This window comes from Macrotis lagotis, chromosome 8, assembly GCF_037893015.1.
Source record: "Macrotis lagotis isolate mMagLag1 chromosome 8, bilby.v1.9.chrom.fasta, whole genome shotgun sequence".
Lineage (NCBI taxonomy): Eukaryota > Metazoa > Chordata > Mammalia > Peramelemorphia > Peramelidae > Macrotis > Macrotis lagotis.
Genome location: NC_133665.1, coordinates 86,741,360 through 86,762,222, shown reverse-complemented (window position 1 = coordinate 86,762,222; position 20,863 = coordinate 86,741,360). Strand labels below are relative to the sequence as shown.

Below are 20,863 nucleotides of genomic sequence, written 5' to 3'. Positions count from 1 at the left end.
GGGAGTTGGGAGAAAAACTGGGAAAAGAAAGGAGAGAGATGCAGGAAAAACATGAAAATGAAGTCAACAGTTTAGTCAAGGAAATCCAAAAAAATGCTAAAGAAAATAGCATGCTAAAAAACAGCTTAGGTCAAATGGATAAAACAGTTCAAAAAGTTATTGAGGAGAAGAATGCTTTAAAAAGCAAAATTGGCCAGATGCAAAAAGAGATAAGAAAACTCTCCGAGGAGAACAAATCCTTCAGACAAAGAATAGAATTCAGGGAGATTGATGAATTTACCAGAAATCAGGAATCAATACTTCAAAACAAAAAAAAATGAAAAATTAGAAGAAAATGTGAAATATCTCATTGAAAAAACAACTGACATGGAAAACAGACTTAGGAAAGATAATTTGAAAATTATTGGAATACCTGAAAGTCATGATCAGGAAAAGAGCCTTGACATCATTTTCAAAGAATTACTACAGGAAAATTGCCCTGATATTCTAGAAGCAGAGGGCAAAATAGAAATGGAGAGAATCCACCAATCCCCCCAGAGAAAGAGATCCCAAAAAACCAACCCCTAGGAATATTATAGCCAAGTTCCAGAACTCCTAAGTCAAAGAGAAAATATTACAAGCAGCCAGAAGGACACAGTTCAAATATCGTGGAGCTGCAGTCAGGATCACACAGGACTTAGCAGCAGCTACATTGGAAGCTCGTAGGGCTTGGAATATAATATACCGGAAGGCAAAAGAGCTTAGAATGCAGTCAAGAATGAACTACCCAGGAAGGCTGAATGTCCTCTTCCAAGGAAAAAGATGGACTTTCAATGAACCAAGGGAAATTCAAAGGTTCCTTTTGGAAAGACCAGAGCTGAACAGAAGGTTTGATCTTCAGATACAGGATTCAGGTGAAGCATGGAGATTGGAGGAGAGGGGGAAATATGAGGGACTTAATGAGGATGAACTGCATGTATTCCTGCATAGAAAAATGACACTGATAATACTCATATGAACCCTCTCAGTTAATAGAGCAGGTAGAGAGAGCTTTTATAGTTGAAGCACAGGAGAAAGCTGAATTCGAAGATAAAATATGGTGTAAAAATGGAGTCAATAGAAAAAATGGGAAATGGAATGGGAGAAAGAAAAAGGAGAGGGGGAAATAGTCCAAGCTATTTCACATAATAAGATTTTCTTTTTATTACAATGAGCTATTGCAATGATATGGAAGTGGGGAGGCAAGGGGGAATGAGGGAACCTTTGCTCTCATCAGAGATGGCTAGGAGAGGAAACAGCAAATATACTCAATGGGGTATAGACATCTGGAGTAAGAAGGAGCAAGGAGCAGGGGGAAGGGGTGGGGATGTGAATAAAGGAGGAGAGAATGGACCATGAGGGGAGAGTGGCCAGATATAACACATTTTCTTTCTTACTTCTTGCAAGGGGCTGGGATTGGAAGGCCTGCCCAGAACCACAGGGCCAGGTGGATTCTGGGCCTAAGGGGTGGTATGGGGGCTCAGGGCCTCTTGGCCCCAGGACCAGGGATCTGTCTGCTGCACCATTCAGAGACCCTACAGCAGAGTCAGAGTGAAAGGAGAGAGAAAATAGAGTACATGGTAGTGGAGAAATAAGAAAGGAGGGAGTTGCGATCAGCAATGGCAACGGTGGAAAAATATGGAAATAACTTTTGTGATGGACTTATCATAAAAAATGAGATCCACCCATGACAGAGTTGTTGGTCTTGGAACAAAGACTCAAGCACATTTTTTGTTATGATTATTTGGGGGAGGGTGCAGGGCAAGTGGGGCTGGATGGCCTGCCTGGGGCCACATAGAGGGGTGATCTTTGGGTGTCTGGGGCCAGATTTGGACCCAGGTGCTCCTGGCTCAAGGGCCAATGCTCTGCCACCCAGCCACCCCTACTATTATTACTATTTTATTTTATTTTGGGTCTTTTTCTTTCTTTTTTTTGGTTTTTGCAGGGCAGTGGGGATCGGGTGGCTTGCATGTCACATGGCTGAGTGATTGTTGGGTTTACGAGGCTGGATGTGGACTCGGGCGCTCATGGCTCCAGGGCTGGTGCTTCATCCATTGCGCCACCTGGCCATACCTACAATTATTACTATTATTATTTTTATTTTAATTTTTTTCTCTCCCCTTTACTTTTTTCGCCCAAGCAAGTCTATCTATATTCATGGGGAAGGAGGAATATTTTGTTTACTTGTAAACAAGAATATTTTATTAATGTAAAAAAACATTTGTACAAAATGAGAATTAAAAAAACTAAAAAAAAAAAAGAAAATAATGTCTTTCAGGGGCAGCTAGGTGGCACAGTGGATAAAGCACTGGCCCTGGAGTCAGGAGTACCTGGGTTCAAATCCGGCCTCAGACACTTAATAATTACCTAGCTGTGTGGCCTTGGGCAAAAAAAAAAAAAAGGTTAAATAAAAAAAAGTAAAGGTCTTTCTTTTGAAAAACTTCATTAATTTCAACATATCTCCACATCGTTATTCCTTACAGCATCATTGATGGTGTATTAATATCCCTAATTTACAATCTGAAAAACAAAGTAAGAAAAGTTACTTGATCTACAGAGTTGTAAATTGAATTCAAAGCAATGAAAAAGCTATATGACATGGGAAACAAAAGAGAACTAAGAGTATTTATTAAAATTCCAAACTATAATATTTTTGTTTCAATGTAAAAAATAACAAAGGTTCATACACTTTACTTTTCAACAAGAAGGGACCCCACCCAAAATTATCTAAGTTAATCAAAATAGTTCAAGGACATTCTGACTAAAAAAAACATCAACACACCATTTCTCAAAAATTTATATTTATATATGTACATATAATCATGATCTTGAAGATCTAACAGAATAGACTGAAAATTAATGGGGGGGGGAACCCAAATGTGCACTTAAGTTAAGTAAATAAAATTAAGGCAAAAATTAATGTTTCAATTCCCAAAATAAAAAAATCTAAAAAGCAAAATATTTTTTAAATTGCTGACAATAGAAAGAAAACTTGCAGTTCTGAAATAGCCAAGCTAACTTTTTTGTCACCTTTTCTTCCCAAGGACATACTTAAAAATGTGGGTCATGCTGACATTACAGTTGATATTGTATTACTGTATTCTTGAGTACATACATTTTTGGCAACCTAGATTATAGGAACATAGATATAGATATAGCTACAGCTACAGCTACAGATACAGATATAGAGATAGAGATAGAGATAGATATATATTGAGAGAGAGAGAGAGAGAGAGAGAGAGAGAGAGAGAGAGATTATACTATTAGCCTTAATATTTCTTAGGAATAATATCAACTTTTCTTTTTTCTTATGACATTGGACTCTGAGAATACAGTTTATGCTATCACATGATAAATGCCATTAAAAAGAAGTATGACATATAAAATAAACATATCCAGAGATATATAAATGGTTCAGTTATTTGGAACAAGATGGAACCAGCAAGTGCAGAATTATAAAATTATGGTTAAAATATTTTTACCATTTTTGATGTTCAATAAATGCTGATTTTTCTGTTAAATGAAGTTGTATGATCATACATTTTAATATTAATATAAAAATAATTACAATGATGTCTTAAAAAATAATATAAATACCATACCAGTAAACCACCATTCCAGTGAACTTAATAGTCTGCTCTGATAACACATCAAAGATTACAATGTGAAATAAGAATAATAATAAGGAGGAGGAGGAGGAGGAGGAGGATGATAACTCCCATTTAAATAAGACTATATGATTTAGTCAGAAAGAGTACTAAACCTGATGTTAGGAGACCTGGGATTTAAATCCCAGTTCAGACATATTCTGACCTTGGGCATGTTATTTTAACTTTGATCTGCAAAATGGGGATAACTCTACATCTATGCAAATGATAATGGTCATTGCTGAGAAAGTATTGAATACTCTTTAAAGTTTTATATAAATGTAAATTTTTATCACAAAGCATATGGCTGTTTTCTAAAATAAATAAATCAAAAGTTTAGTTATAGCCTAAGTAGCCCATCCCAATAATGCATTGTAGAAGTATTATTCATGAATTTTATCAGTCTTTTTAACATTACTTTATTCTTCCTATTAAACTACCTCTTTACATAATACGTATGGTGTGGATAGTAAACATTATCAAAAAGTAGCATTTTTTAATTAGTCCTACCTTCTTTCAAGCTTCAAGGGAATCCCTAACTCTCAAATGGTTTTAATACTGTTTAATTATTTGCTCTGTCTACAAATTTTTAAAAATTTTATGAACATCCATCTTTTACCTTCTCATAATTTTTTTATATTGCAGATTCCTAATTTTTACAACTATTTTCATTTGAAGCCCTCTAACATCTTGATTATTGTATAGGTTGCCTTCTCTGAACCTTTTTTCATTCTTGGGGTAAAGCTCCCACATACATAACTTCATTTTCAGATACATCATAGTTTTATATAAGCATAGGGCCAGCAAGTGAAAGTAGATAAAGCATCAAATGCCAGTCAGACATTTACAACTTGCTTGAATCTCCATTTCCTCATTTGCAAAACAAAGATAATAAAATTTATTATGCTTACTTCACAGAGTTATTCTGATGAAAGCACCTATAAATCTTAAAGTGCTATACAAATCTGAGTTGCTTTTTTTCTATTTTTCTTATGATGCAAACCACTGCTCCTTTTGTCTGCAGAAGCACCTTGGGCCAAACTCTTCTAAGAACATATAACAATGACTCCAAATTCCCTTTAATGGGTTCAAAGTGACTGCTCAAACATCATTATTTTATAAACAAAATTTGGGTTATTTTTCTTCAGTTACATTAATATAATTGTCCACTATGAAATTCAACTGCCATTTTGTTTTAACTACTGAGAGGGTTCCTTGGATAACTTGTCATTAAGCTCACTAAAGCTTAAACATCTTTGTTTCCTATCTAGTAACAAAATATTCTTCCCAACTCCACTGTAATGCAAGGAGTATTTTGTTTTTATTTTAACAAATCTTTGTATAAAGCCTTCAAAATTTTTTTTCAAAAATCAAAAATCTTTTTTCACAGGCCTAAAATTACTGGGGGGGGGGGGGGACCTCAAAAGACATCCAGTTCAATCTTCCCATTCTGGAGGTAAGAAACCTGAAGCCCAGGGAGATTGTACAAATAGCAAATATCAGAGATAGGTTCTGAATCTAGGTACTTTGACTCCATAGTGAAATGTTGCTTCTGTCATATCATGTTGCCTTCTTATTCTATTTTCTAATGCTGTAGGGTTGTAGTACTTAAATTTCAAAGGTTTAGATTTCTCAAATTCATATCTATGACACTCAATGATTTCGATAACAAGATCTTATAGTAAAACCAACTTACTAGGATATCTCCACTAATTTGCTAGTTTCAGGTTTCCAATCCCCTCTTAGGAATTGCTCCATTCTTAGCATTAAATTACCACCAACACCTAAAAACACAGAAAGTAACGTTATTTAGATGTAGTTTATTGACATGACTGAACAGAACCAAAGGAAGATTAAGCCTATAATAACTTCCAGCTGAAAAATCCTACAAATTTCAAATATAATTACCATACTTTTCAGATTATAACAAAATATCCAAAACTGTCCAATATATTATGGTCTTAAGAAAAAGGCAGCCTTACACTTTCACTGCCCTAACATTTGTTTTTAACATTCCATACCAGGAAGATTCAGGGTTATAAACTCAAATCTAAATAGAGTTTTTATAACTGACCAGAAGAATTGTCCAGATCAAAAGAAAATTTCCCTAAAATCTTGGTTTTTTTATTTCAATGTTCAATTTTATTTCTATGTTCTAAAAATATGGAAAATTTTTAAGTTGTTTTCATTCATTCATATATATTTAATCACTTAATATGAATTTGGAAGAATGTGTTAAATTAATTTTAACTCAAAAATATAGCAATGAAATTACAAAGTACCTGAGCAGAGAAATGGCACCACTCCTAATAAAATGAAAAGCCCAAAAAGAAAATGCTATTTTACAAGGCTAGTACAATTTATTTTACAGAAGAAATCAAGAATTTCAAGTGGTTCTAAATGCATTATTTTCAAATTATTGCACCACTTGTTTACTTGTTTCAATTGGTTTTATATCTATCACAGAGTCATAAATAAGCTTTTTGTGGGGATTCCTAATCACATAAATCCTAAAAGTTTTAATACAACAATCAGTTTCTTAATAATTGTGTATGGCAAAATCCAAAATAAGATGATGCTTTCATGGCCATAGAGAAATAAGGAAATCTAAAAGCAAAAATGTCTTATTCCCCAAACTTTCCCACTAATAGAGCAGATAATTCCATTAGTCCATTAAAGGACTAATCAACAGTTCTGATCTATTAGATAATAATTTATGTTGTAATATTACCTCGGGCCCATCCAACAGCTATCAACACCAGCCAGGCATTTGTATAATTTCTACTAGCATATGTGATCCCACCTACGATTTTCCAAGTTCTGGTCATTTCCTTCATTGATGCAACCAGGAGCTGAATAGGCAGGAAACCATATAACTCGCAAACTATGTCATATGGGCAATAAAATACAATATACCTGAAAGAAAATTTTAAATATTTTTACATGTGAATGGGGAAAGAAGCAGAAGAAAAATAAAAATACAACATGTCATCATCAAGCAACATTTATTGAGTGCCCATTATGGTAAAGCACTACACTTGACATCTATTTGTAAATACAACATAAATGGGGACATGGGACTTACCTTCAAGAAGCCTATAGAGGGGGGAATCTACCCAAAAAAGTATTCAAACATTCATAAAACAACAGTAATATAATAGTTGTATAGCCAACCACAGCTAGTAAACATCAAAAAAAAAATTCAATCACATGGTAAATTTTCAATTTCTACAAATTTTATGTCTAATCAAAATCTATGCATGTGCTATGCTAGGCAATGAAAAAGATAAAAAAAATATAAAACATGGTTCCTTTCCTCTATGAATTATAAATTATAGGGGAGGAAACTAAGGTGGAAGAGTAGTAGCAAACCCAGGTCTCCACCACAACTCCTACACAAAGACAACCCAGAAAAGGCACTGGACAAAATCTGAGGAGAAAAAAAATCAGTGATCATTTTGTCAGGTCAGGTCAGCTTAGGGGGATAGCAACTGGGGTGAGATCCAGCCAGGAGCATGAGGCTGAGCAGAGCATTTCAGTACCCAGGGAGTGAGTGTGCAGCTCATTCTGGTGCAGAAGGAGGTCCTGAACTAGTAGCCAAGGATGTAGGACAAGTCCTTTCTAGCAACAATGTCACTACTGAGTTCCTAGGATTAAGGAGGGATCTGAAGTAGGTAGTGAATCAGTCAAGAATCCTAACTATATTCTGAACAAGAACAAGTTCAGAGCAAGAATTACTATGTAGCTCCAATCCCAAAAGCACAACAGGGACTCAGCCCTAGCTAAAATCTGCATCAGTAAACTAATCCAGGGAAATGTCCCAGACAAAAGGGGATCCTGCAGTTCAATCACTCTGAACCTGTAGAACCTCCCAAGGAGCTAATAATTTTCAGTCTGCTGAAAAATATAAACCAAGGACAAGCGATCTTGCTCAGACCCAAATCTGGGTCAGAAATTGATAGAACTCAAACCAAGAGGGAACTTAACAGACTTCACGACACCTTGGGAACATTGAGAGCTCATAGATCCCCAGTCAGAGATGTCCTTGAGATCCTGGAATAATGTAACATTCAATTATCACAAGACAGCAGAAGAATTCAAGAAAACAAAAGTTCAGTCCTGATTATTGCCCCCTCCCTCCCCAGGAACAAGCAGAGGCCAGATATAAGATAAAGCCCAAACTCAAGAGTTAGGCTGGAAGAATAAGCCATTAAAAAAAAAGTATCATAACAATAGTTAAGAAACAAACTCAGGGGGCGGCTAGGTGACGCAGTGGATAGAGCACCGGCCCTGGAGTCAGGAGTTCCTGAGTTCAAATCCGGCCTCAGACACTTAAGAATTACCTAGCTGTGTGGCTTTGGGCAAGTCACTTAACCCCCATTGCCTTGCCAAAAAAAAAAAAAAAAACAACCCTTAAAAAAAAAGAAACTCAGAAAAAGAGAATGACTCCAAAACATATTTAAGCAAAGCCCCAAAGAAAAATCACAAGTGGAGCACAAAAATTCCCAGAACAGTTAAAGCAGGAGTTTTAAAAAAAAGTCTGAGAGAGAGGAAAAAATGAGGGAAATTATCTCAAATAAATGGAGTACATAAATAAAAATATCTACAAGGAGGAAGGAGCTGGGGGCAGGTGAAACTTGTACCTCACTCTCCTCTAAATTGATTAAAAGGAAAGAATATGCACATGCAAAGAATTGGGTATTAAAATATATTTATCGTGAAAGAAACCAGGAAAGAATGGGAGGTAAATAGGAAGAATATTAAAAGAAAGATTAATCAGAAGCTAAATAAACTTAATGTTCAAGTGGGAAATAAGGAGAAAATTATATAACAGAATAAGATGGAGGAAAACACACACTTAACAATCATAACTACTATGAATATGAGAATGGGATGAACACACTCAAGAGTACAGAGACAGTAAAATGGCTTAAAGATCAAAATTCAAAAATGCGTGGTTTCCAAGTAACACATTTGAGATAGAATCCATAGTTAAAATAAGGCATTGGAATAGAATCCCTTACGTCACCTTTGCTCCTGTGCATGTGCTACTGACTGAAGGTGGACAATAATCATACAACCATGCAGAATGAGAACTGAGGCCTCCTTGCCAAAAAGACTATGGAGAATTCACACAGTGTAAGCACTTACTTGGGAGGGGGGGAAAAAAAGCAAAACAAGGACACACTCAAAAACTTAAGAATTGATTGTACAATGTAGGAGGCAAAGGCACAGGACCTCCTAGCATGGCTAACCCTCATCAGATAAGATGCTGTACCCTATGAACAAAGTAGAATTGAAGTAGCTCAAAAGAAACATAAGATGCACAAATTTAGAGTATCTACCCCAAATATTCACATAGACTACTTGTGTCTGACCTCTAGTAGAGCATTTCGAACTCATATTTTTCTGATCTGTCACAGTCGGACACACTGTATGTAACTTGACTCTAACATAGTGATATCATTTCGGTCCTCTTCAAGAATGAAGGACAACAACCAACAGCTAAGGCAATCCTTTTACATAGCAATAACCACATTGCTATCCTACTCACCACAACATTTTTCCAAACCTTTTCATCATTCCTCAAACATCCCATGGGTCCTCCTTTCTTCCATCCTGTCAAATGAGAACCTTATCTCATATGTTACTGAAAAAATTAAGATCATTTGCCATGAACTCCCTCTTCTCCCCCCACTTTATCTCACTTCACTCAGATGATTTCTGGTATATTCCTTAAAAATCTGTCTTGCATGAAGAGATGCCTTTCTTTCTCCTTGCCAAAGTCAACTTCTTTATGTGTAAAAGTGATCCCATTCCATCCATCTTAGTAGATTGCTCCCTTTGTCATCCCCTCTCTATCACTTATTTTCAGCCTTATTATTTCCTATCTATTAGGTTCTTCCTTACTGCCTATCAACATGCCCATGTCTCACTCATCTTCAAAAACCTCCATTAAACTATATTATGTCTGCTATCATCCCATATTTCTCATGACATTTGCAGTTAAAACTCATTAAAATGGCCATCTTCAATAGGTGTCCCCAATTCCTCTTTCCTCAGTCTCTCCTTAATTCTTCACAGTATGGTTGCTGATGCATTAACAACTGAAACTGCTCTTCTTCAGAACTGTCAGATCCAATGGTCTTTCCTCATTCCTCATCCTTCTTGACCTCTCTGCAGCCTTTAACACAGTTGATCACTTTCTCCTTGATGCTTGTTTCTCACAAGATTTTTTGGGACACTATTCTCTTTTGGTTCTCCTGCTACTTATATGACTACTCCTCTGTCTTTTTTGTTGAATGGTTCATTTGGTCATTCCCACTAACTATGGATATCCTACAGGGATCTCTCCTGAGTCTTTTTTTTCACGCCTTTACTATCAGTTCTCCTGGATTAAAATATCATATCTAGGTTGATGATTCTCAAATCTACTTATCCAGCACTAACCTCTCTGCTGTCTTCCAGTCTCACATCTCGAACTGCCTATTGGTCATCACAAAGTCTTATTGACATCTTAGGTTCAAATATCCAAACTGAACTTACTATGTGCAAGAGTAGAATTTGAGCCAAGATCTTAGTGACTCCAAAGTCAATCTTCTCTCTACTACATTATCCTGCCTCTTAATGTTAGGCTGTATTGATAGAAGGGGATTTTACATATCATCTTAAGTGATAGTTTCATATATTCTTTATTAGTCAGAGCATATCTGAATTAGCAAGTCCAGTCCTGGGTGCTGCATTTAAGGAAAAAAAGACTTGGATTGTATAGAATTAGATAAAGAGTTCATCTAAGAGAAGACAAGCATGTTGGTTGACTTCTGAAAAAACTATGAAAGTTTAGATGGAAACAAAATGACTACCTTTAAATATATGAAGGGTTAATTGGTCTTAAGGGTAGAAACTATATGGAGATAAATACTGGCTCCAGAATAAAGAGGAAGCATCTAACTAAATCCAAAAATTGTCCAAAAGTGGAATGTGCTCCCATTAGAGGAAGTGTATAATCCCTGAATGACTGGGGATGTAGGATGAGGGATTCTTAGAAAGAATTGGATAGGAAGACTAGATGACAAGGAAAAGATTCCTTCTAACAACTAATATTCTAAGGTATCCATGGATACTAGCTTATTTTCAAGTCACTGGTGTGGGCTCTGAGATATACAAAAAGAGATAATAACCCCATCCCTGTACAGGACAGCATTATTTTTCATCCCAATTCTTCTGTTTATCTATGCCTCCTTGGCTTACTTCGGAAGACTGAAGTGGATCTGAATCAGTACAATGCCATTTTTTGTCATTTGCTGTCAACCAGATACTGGGCACTGTTGGTGGCTTAAAGATAAATTTCATTATCACCATCATCAACATCAAATACAACTGACTAAATATATGCCTAGCCACAAAAAAAGGGAACACTAATATGAATCTCGTCCTGGGGGAGGAAGGCACCTCCAGAAGTCAGTAAAAAGAGGCAATAAAATAGGTAAATGAAAAACATGAGAACATAAAGTGATATGACTCTCTAGCAAATAAAGTAAAGTCAGTGAGCTATATCCTTCATTTCAGCATGGGGTCATGGAAGTTCTGGGCATGATAATTTCTTAGGTTGGTAAGAAATATGTAAATATCTCACTCCTCTTTCTCCCCTTCTATATGAGGTATTCAAGGAGAACCAGCTATGAAAATGCCAAGTCAGTTTCAGGCCTGATCATTCATCTTCGGTGTCTACCTTCACCCAACTCTCACCTATGGCTCCACAACATCCACACTCCTATAAAATGTCTCAGCAAATAGGCTAAACCAGGTTGAGGATAGCAATAGGTCTCAAAACCTGTCTGTGACTTAGGGGAATAACTACTTGCCTGGGTTGAATGGACAGATGAGAACAATCCAGTGGATGAGAAGATGGCCAAAAGTAGGCATTGTAAAGAGTTGAGAACTTAAGTCTGACATCAAAGATGCCAAAGTCAACCACTATATCCCAGGCCATCCCCAGTCATCTTGACTTTTGTCTTGCCACAGATCTTTGATGACTCTGGAAGAGTAAGGTTGAAGATTCTGTGCTACTCTGTCTGACTAAAATCCAATTCATATGCAAGTCAAGCTATCAGCCATGAAGCCACAGGTCTTCAAAAATAAAAGATGAACAATTTGCCCCCACACCCTCCTCACTTCTAAACTTCCCTATTACTGTTAAGTGTAACTACCACCATTCTCCCAATCCCCAGGATCACCATCTAGGTGACATTTTCAACTCCTTATTCTCTCTCATTTATCATATTTAATCTGCTGCAAAGGTTTGTCAATATCTCTCAAATATGCTGCCTTCTCTCCTCTAATACTTATATCATCATGATATAGGTGCTCCTCCTCTCAAGCCTAGAGTACTGCAATGGACCACTAATTGATCTGCCTATCACAAGTCTCCTCTCCAGTTCATCCTACATTCAAACTACCAAAATGATTTTCCTAAAGCACAGGTCTAACCACAACACTCCCATCCTCAAACTGTAGTGATTCCCTATCAATGTCAATTAAAAATCCTCTGTCTTTTCATAAAAAACAATACTATAAGCAAATTAGAAGATCAAGGACTAGTTTACCTATCAGATCTATGGAAAGGGAAGCAGTTTATGACTAAGGAAGAGATGGAGAATATCACTAAAAACAAACCAGATGATCTTCATTACATTAAATTAAAAAGCTTTTGCACAAACAAAGCCACTGTAACCAAGATCAAAAGAAATGCAGTAAACTGGGAAACAATCTTTACAACTAATATTTCTGGCAAAGCACTCATTTCTAAAATATATAGAGAACTGAGTCATATTTTTAAAAAAAAAAAGCCATTCCCCAGTTGGCAAATGGTCAAAGGATATGGAAAGACAATTTACAGATGAGGAGATCAAAGCAATCCATAGTCATATGAAAAATTGCTCTAAATCATTGCTTATTAGAGAAATGCAAATTAAAGCTTCTCTGAGGTACTACCTCACACCTCTCAAACTGGCCAATATGACCAGAAAGGATAATGATCATTGTTGGAAGGGTTGTGGGAAATCTGAGACACTATTACATTGTTGGTGGAGTTGTGAACTCATCCAACCTTTCTGGAGAGAAATTTGGGACTACACCCAAAGGGCAACAAAAATGTGCACACCTTTTGATCCAGAAATACCACTACTGGGTCTATACCCTGAAGAGATGATGAAAAAGGGTAAAAACATCACTTGTACAAAAATATTCATAGCAGCCCTGTTTGCGGTGGCAAAGAATTGGAAATCAAGTAAATGTCCTTCAATTGGGGAATGGCTTAGCAAATTGTGGTATATGTATGTCATGGAACACTATTGTTCTATTAGAAACCAGGAGGGATGGGAATTCAGGGAATCCTGGAGGGATTTGCATGAACTGATGCTAAGTGAAATAAGCAGAACCAGAAAAACACTGTACACCCTAACAGCAACATGGGGGTGATGATCAACCTTGATGAACATGCTCATTTCATCAGTGAAACAATCAGGGACAATTTGGGGCTGTCTGCAATGGAGAATACCATCTATATCCAGATAAAGAACCATGGAGTTTGAACAAAGTTAAAGGACTATTCCCTTCAATTTAGAAAAAAATTGTTATCTTATTGTCTGATCTTGTGATCTCTTATACTTTATGTTTCTTCCTTAAGGATATGATTTCTCTCTCATCACACTCAATTTGGATCAATGTATAACATGGAAACAATGTAAAGACTGACAAATTGCTTTCTTGGGGGGGTGGGGGAGAGAAGTAAGATTGGGGGAAAAATTGTAAAACTCAAAATAAATGAAATCTTTAATTTAAAAAAATCCTGTCTTTTATAATATAGTGCCTCTCTAACTTCCCAGTCTTCCTACATCTTTCACCCTCCTCCCTATATTCTTATATCCATTGATACTGATCTCCATTCTATTCCTCAAAACAAGACATTCTATCTCTGGACTCCAAGCTCTTTCAGTGGTTCTCCCCTATGCCTGGAATGCTCCTTCATCTCCACACCTCCAAGTTTCCTCAAGTCAGAGATAAAATTCCACATTCTACAGGAAGCCTTCCCAATGTCACTAATTTGTGTGCTTCCTCTCTTTTTTTCTCTCTTTATTTTTCTCTCTTTATTTTCTATTTATCCTGCATTCAATCAATTGATAAACATTTTCTAAGTGCCTACTAAGTGATGGGAATATCTAAAGAGCTGAAAAATAGTCCCTGTCTTCAAGGAGTTATATCTAATGGGGTAATATAGCTTGTTTGCACACAGTTGTTTGCATAATCTCTCTCCCATTAAGAACTCTCTTTTTCCTTTTTTTTGTGTTCTCAGCATTCAACAGTCTGTCACTTAATATTAGATACTTAATAAAAATTTACTAACTTCTGCTGAAGTATTTTAAAAAAGTAAGGATGGCAATTATCTTAGACAAAGCAACAGCAAAATAGACTCAGAAGATAAAGAAGAAAATTATATTTAGATGAAATGAATTAATTATCAATACTAAATATATATGCATGATATATCATAGAACCTAAATCCATAAAGAAAAAGTTAAATGGTAAAAATAAAAATAACTAATATGTAAAAATATGTAATATAAAAATATATAAGAAAATAATAAATGAAATAAGAAAATAAGAATAAGAAAACTATTATGCTGGGAGAATGAAATTGTTCCTTAGACCTAAATAAAACTAAACAAAAAACAAAAAGAAATGAAGGACTTGAATAGACTTTTTAAAAAGTTAGAAAGAATAGATGTCTATAGGATATTAAATGGAAATATAAAGGAGTATAAATATTCTGCAGCTGTCAATGATATCTTCACAAAAATCAACCATTATCTTGGGGATAAAAACCTCAAAAACAAATGCAGAAAAGCAGAAATATTAAATGATTCTTTTACTGACCAAAATGAATAACAAGAATATTCAATAAAGAACCTTTGAAGCAAAAATTACAAATTAACTTGGAACTAAATAACTTAATCCTAAAGAATGGGAATGTCAAAAATAAAAATAATCAAAAATTTCATTCAATTCAAATTCATTTACATTTGGTCCTTAGGGGAAAATGTATATATTTAAACATTTTCATCAATTAAAAAAAGAAAAAGAACAGATCAATGACTTAGACATGCAATTTAAAAAAAAATTAAAAATTCTCAACCATACAGAAAGAGTTATAAGTATATCAAACACCTAAAGAATAAAGAATTCCAAAGATACAGAAACTGTTTCAAAAAATTGGAAAAGAGATTTTACCAAATTTATTTTATTGCACAACTATAGTCTTGATATCTAATCTAGGAAGCCAAAACAGAGAAAGAAAATTAGAAATCCCTAATGAATGCTGATAGGAAAATATTAAATAAAATATTAGGATAGCAACATATGACAAAGATTTTAATCTTTGACTGCAATGACAAGTTTGGGTTTATGCCAAGAATTCAGAAATGATTCAATATTAGGAAAGGTATTTGACCACATCAGAAACAAAGAAAAAAAAAAAAGGAAAAAAATCATGTAAACAGATTCAGAAAAGCTTTTGACAAGATACACCACCCATTTCTGTCAAACACATACACACACAAGAAAGCATTGGAATAACTGTAGCTTTCCTCAATATGATAAGTAGTGCCCATCTAGAGCCAAGAGCCATTATTTTCTCTAATGGGGACGAAATAAAACTGTAAAGTTAAAAATGGCCATTATCATCACTATTATTCAATATTGTGCTAAAAATGCTAACTATAAGAATAAGACAAGAAAAAGAAACTGAGGAAATATATATGTAGTCAAAGAAGAAATAAAAGTGCCACTACTGATGATAATATGATAGGTTACTTAAGAGAAATTAGACATTCAAGTAAAAGACAAGCTAAAACAATTAAATTCAGCAGTTGTAAGACATAAAATAAATCCACATAAATATTCAGAATTTCTGTATGCTAGCAACCAAACAAGGCCAAATCTAAATAACTGGAGAATTAATAATTGCTCCTGGATAGATTAAATCAATACAATAAAGTTTATTACACTTCTTTGCATCCCCATAATTAAGCACAGTGGCTAACATGTGTTATACCATGAACCAGAGCACACACTATCCTCCTCCATCTGAAAACGTCTATCCAACTTCATATTCATTGCTTTCATGACACTATCTATGCATTTCATACTCTACCACAACCTTTTCCTTTTGCCTTCAATCTTTCCCAACATCAGGGTCTTTTCCAATGAGTTTTGTCTTCTCATTATGCAATCAAAATATTTAAGTGTCAATATTTCACCTTCTGTGTATAACTAGAATTAATTTCTTTAAGCATTAGTTGATTTAATCTCCTTGCTATCCAGGGAATTTTCCAAGATCAAAATTCAAAAGCAATGATTTTGAAGTACTCGGTTTTCTTTTTAATCCCACACTCACAGTCATACATTGCTACTGAAAAAACAAAACTGACTATATAGACCTTAGTTGGCAAAGTTATGTCCTTGCTTTTAAATAAGCTGTCTAAATTTGTCATAACTTCCTTCCATGGAACAAGCATCTTTTAATTTCATGGTTGCAGTAGTCATCTGCAGTGATTTTTGATAGATCAAGAATATAAAATCACACTGCTTCCATTTCTTCTCCCTCTATTTGTCAAGAAGTGATGGGATCTGTTACCAAGATAAGAGTTTTTATTTTTGTTTTATTTTTTAATGTTAAGCTTCAAGCCAGCTTTTACACCCTCAGTATAGTTCATATTTTCATTGAGCTATGCAAGCCTCTCCACCACCATAGGGTAATGACAAGGGTGTGTATGGGGCTGGTACATAGTAAATGCTTAATAAAAACTTGCTGATTGATCAAATAAATATAAATGTTCTCTCCAGTTAAGCAAAGTCCTGAAATATAGACTTCAGTAAATCACCATTTTTAGTTAGTGGCAGAACCTGGACTATATTTCTTTCCTCTTAGGCAGTTCAACTTTAAAATATTATGGATTCTCCCCATTGAAAAACACAATGGCTTTCAACACATATCTTGAATGAATAAAACGTATATATAAGAACCATCTAGTGGAGGAAAAAGGAAAATTGCTTCATAATTAAGTAAAGATACCATGGAATGAAGGAAATCTCATTTCAGAGCAAAAGGTGCACATGACATTTTAAATTCTATGAATGAAAATAAAGATAATTTCTTAGAGTTGGAAAGAGCTGACAACAGTGAAGATAGAAATGATGAAGTTGAATAATAGTAGAAGAAAAGAAGTATAGAAAAAGAAAGTTTATTATTGTTATATGTTACAAGTATTTTGTATACTTTTATGTGTATGTAAACACACACACACACACACACACACAAAGAAGAATATCTTAAATTCAATACTTTTTCCTCTTAGGTTAAAATTAGTTTTCCTACCTTTGCTCTGGTCCATCCAGCTCACCACTATTAAATTAATTTTCCTAAAAATTTCCATTTCATCTTGCAATTTCCTTTCTCAAATCCTTCCACCAGCTCCCTAAACAAAACTTTAGGAGTTTATTATCTCATGATGTTTTCCAGGACTAGGACTTCTTGAGATATTTTGCCAAGTCTGTTGGTTTTCATCTTCATCCAACTCTCTCTCACCTGTGGCTCCAAGACACTGTAGCATGTGCAGCAGTGACATTCTGGTAAACTGTCTCAGTAGACCACAGAAACCAAATTGAGGGCAACTTACAAAACCTCAAATTTATCAGTGAATTTGAGGGACATCTATTCCAAGCATGTGAAGATTTTCCTGGTGGAAGGGGAAGATGAAAACAATTTGCGCTTTTAAATGGCCATGAAAGGTGGCTGAAGTAGTCCCTGTGGAGAGCTAGAGCTTGGTCAGATATCAATGACACCAAAATCATCCATGGTATCTCAAGTCATTGTCAGTCATCTTGACTTTTGTTCTACAACTAGATTTTGATGACTCTGGAAGAGAATGAGGATGACAACTTTGTGCTTAAGTTCAATTCACCCATGAGTCAAATCATCATTTGTAATGTCACTGTTCCTCTTCAAAAACAAAGAGTAAACAAGAACAACCTCATGGGCAGCAAACAGATATCTAAAAATTTGTGAATAAACCTTTAAGCATGTAACCACATATTCTCTCTTGGTCAGATCACCTTTGGGATATTGCACTAACTCTGAAGTGCCACATTTTAAGAATACCATTGATAAATAGATCATATAAAGAACAACAAACAGATGGGTGATAAAGTATGCTGAGTTCATGCCACATGAGAATTGACTAAAAAAGATTTAAGGGGCAAGGATGGGAACAATGCTATCTTCAAATGTTTGAAAGAATATGATGTGGAGCAGTGGATAGAGCACCAGCCCTGGAGTCAGGAGTACCTGAATTCCTATCTGACCTCAGACACTTAATAATTACCTAGCTGTGTGGCCTTGCCACTTAACCCCACTGCCTTGCAAAAACCTTCTTGAGCCCAAAGAGCAGAGCCAGCAATAAAAAAAAAAAACTACAAAAAAAAGAAAACTGAGGTTTCATGTAAGGAAATACATAATAACTATTAGAATCATCCAAAAGTTGAATAGGGCAACCCTAGAAGACCACAGTAGATTCTCTCTCACTATAGTTCTTCAAGTACAAACAAGGGGTTGTTGCCTTAAGTCTCTTTGATTTTCATGCTATTTGTAAGTCATACAACAAAGGCTCATTTAAGAATGAACATCAGGTAGGATAAGTGATAGAAGTTGAAAAGAAATGGATGTCAAACTAATGGCACAAAGTGAAGAAAGGGCATGGCAAGCTTAAGTTGTAAGATGTTATAGTTAGGGTCGGCTAGGTGGTGCAGTGGATAAAGCACCGGCCCTGGAGTCAGGAGTACCTGGGTTCAAATCCGGTCTCAGACACTTAATAATTACCTAGCTGTGTGGCCTTGGGCAAGTCACTTAACCCCATTTGCCATGAAAAAAAAAGCCCTAAAAAAAAAAGATGTTACAGTTAACACTAAGAATCAGGTTGGAAGAAGGTCCCAGAACTAACCACACTGAATTTGATTAATCAAATCTTAGAGCTAAAAGGGAATATAAAATATCTCATAATTGCAAGCTCTTTTCTTTAAGAATTACTTTTCTAAGATTTTTTTTTACAAATTTTTTAACTTTACGAATTCCACTCAATTGTTTCTGCAAATAATGTCATTAATTCAGATTTTTCACCTCTAAACCATTCTGGCTGTGTGAGGCTTTCTAAGAGTATGAGCTGCAAAGGTGTTACTCTGCACTGGTAGAAGAGGCTTCCTAATCTGAGAGTTCTCTCTATCTCTGCATCCTAATCCTCCATGAATCAGTCAAAAAAGTTTAACATGAAAATCCTACTCAGGTAAATTATCAATAATAATAATTATAAATAACATGAAAGTCTAACAGTTTTTACTATCAATAATAGTAGAAGTGATTATAACAATAGTTTCTTTAAATATTTCCATCCTTCATTATGAGGCAATTATAGAATGATAGGTCCGTAATACATTTAATCCAACGGCAGTAAGGAAGCTGAAAGACTAGAAATGGTGTGACAAACTAATCAGAAAATGATAAAGTCATAAAAGTAAAGTAGTTAGCATGTACAACACTGAAACATTCTTAATATTTTTCAGAAATTTAATTTTAAAAGTATAAAACATCATAAATAAAAACACTTCCAAAGTGATAATAAGTTATTGTTCCTCATCACCAGTAGATGGTGCTAGTCCACAAATTTAAGCCATGTGATTGTTACTGCTAGACTCTTTTTCAATATAGCCATATGGGAGGATCAACTAGTCCACCACTAACAGCACAAGTTAGAATTAGTGAGGCAAGAATCATGAAGTACTAAGAATAAAAAAGGAGAGATTATAATATTAATCATCATTAAGCAAGAATTAATGAATGTTGACTGTTTTATACACCAGGGATGATCTAAAGAGTTAGGTGATTTTTCCTGCTTCTGAGGAACCTTACTATCACAACCAGCTTTAAAATAATTATAATGTCCAAACTTTATGAAACAAAATAGGTGTAGCCATGAAAAATTATTATGACATAAAAATTTTTGTTTTAAATACTAATTTCAATTTAATTTTGGACAAGAAATTTTTTTGGAGATAAATATATCTCATCTCACAACATTCAACATCATTATATTTATGAATTATTACAAAGATTAATTTTCTGAGGGAGAGGATCCACAAGGTCTACTTTACATAAAAACTCCTAAGTTGATAACAAGATGGAACAAAATTTTGCAACAGCATAAAAAAAATTAAGAACCCAATATGGGGGGGGGCTAGGTGGCGCAGTGGTTAGAACACCGATCCTGGAGTCAGGAGTACCTGAGTTCAAATCTGGCCAGAGACACTTAATAATTATCTAGCTGTGGGGCCTTGGGCAAGCCACTTAACCCTATTGCCTTGCAAAAACCTAAAAAAAAAATATATATATATATATATATATTCTCCAATTTTATCCAAGTGATAAATTTTATCAGAAGCATAAATCATAAAGCAACACATACAATGACTAAAATCAATATGAATAATGGACAATAATCATATAAATGAAACCAACAAACAAAAAACTCAGAATCAATATTAATTTTCATTGGAATAGTTTAAAAATTGAAAACTATAATCTAATACACCTTCCTAAATGCTTCAAGAAAAAAATTATAAGCCAATATACAGAACTACAAATCAAATAAGCAATGGAAAAACAAAATAAAGCTACCTCTCCCTCCTTTCTTTGGAGAGTTTAGGAAATAACTATGAGAGTAGAATTATCAGGTTCCTTTGATAATCTGAATCTCTCTCTCTCTCTCTCTCTCTCAGGAAGCAATGGGAGAGGGCAGCAGAGTCAAGATGGTAGAGAGAACTTCTCTGGGCTCTCCCAAGCTTCCCTTAGAAACAATGGTAATCAAGCCTCTAAACAGATTCTGGGGTGATAGAACGCACAAAAAGACAAGAGTGGGAAGAGATCATGAAAAAGGGTAAAAATACCACTTGTACAAAAATATTCATAGCAGCTCTGTTTATGGTAGCAAAGAATCAAGTGAGTGTCCATAAGTTGGGGAAAGGCAACAAATTGTAGTGTAAGTATGTTATGGACACTATTGTTCTATTAGAAACCAGACGGATGGGAATTC

General features: G+C 35.0%; 1 protein-coding gene across 2 annotated transcripts in view; it reads right to left on the bottom strand.

Moving 5' to 3' along the window:
• Positions 1–20,863, bottom strand: part of TMEM38B (transmembrane protein 38B) — an 81,920-nt gene that overhangs the window by 8,518 nt on the left and 52,539 nt on the right. For both annotated transcript variants that reach the window (XM_074197587.1, XM_074197588.1), the window contains exons 3-4: positions 6,397–6,581; positions 5,362–5,449 (exon numbers count right to left, since the gene is read on the bottom strand). In XM_074197587.1, coding sequence (XP_074053688.1) covers positions 5,362–5,449; positions 6,397–6,581 — 273 coding nt within the window. The remainder of the gene's footprint in view (positions 1–5,361; positions 5,450–6,396; positions 6,582–20,863) is intronic.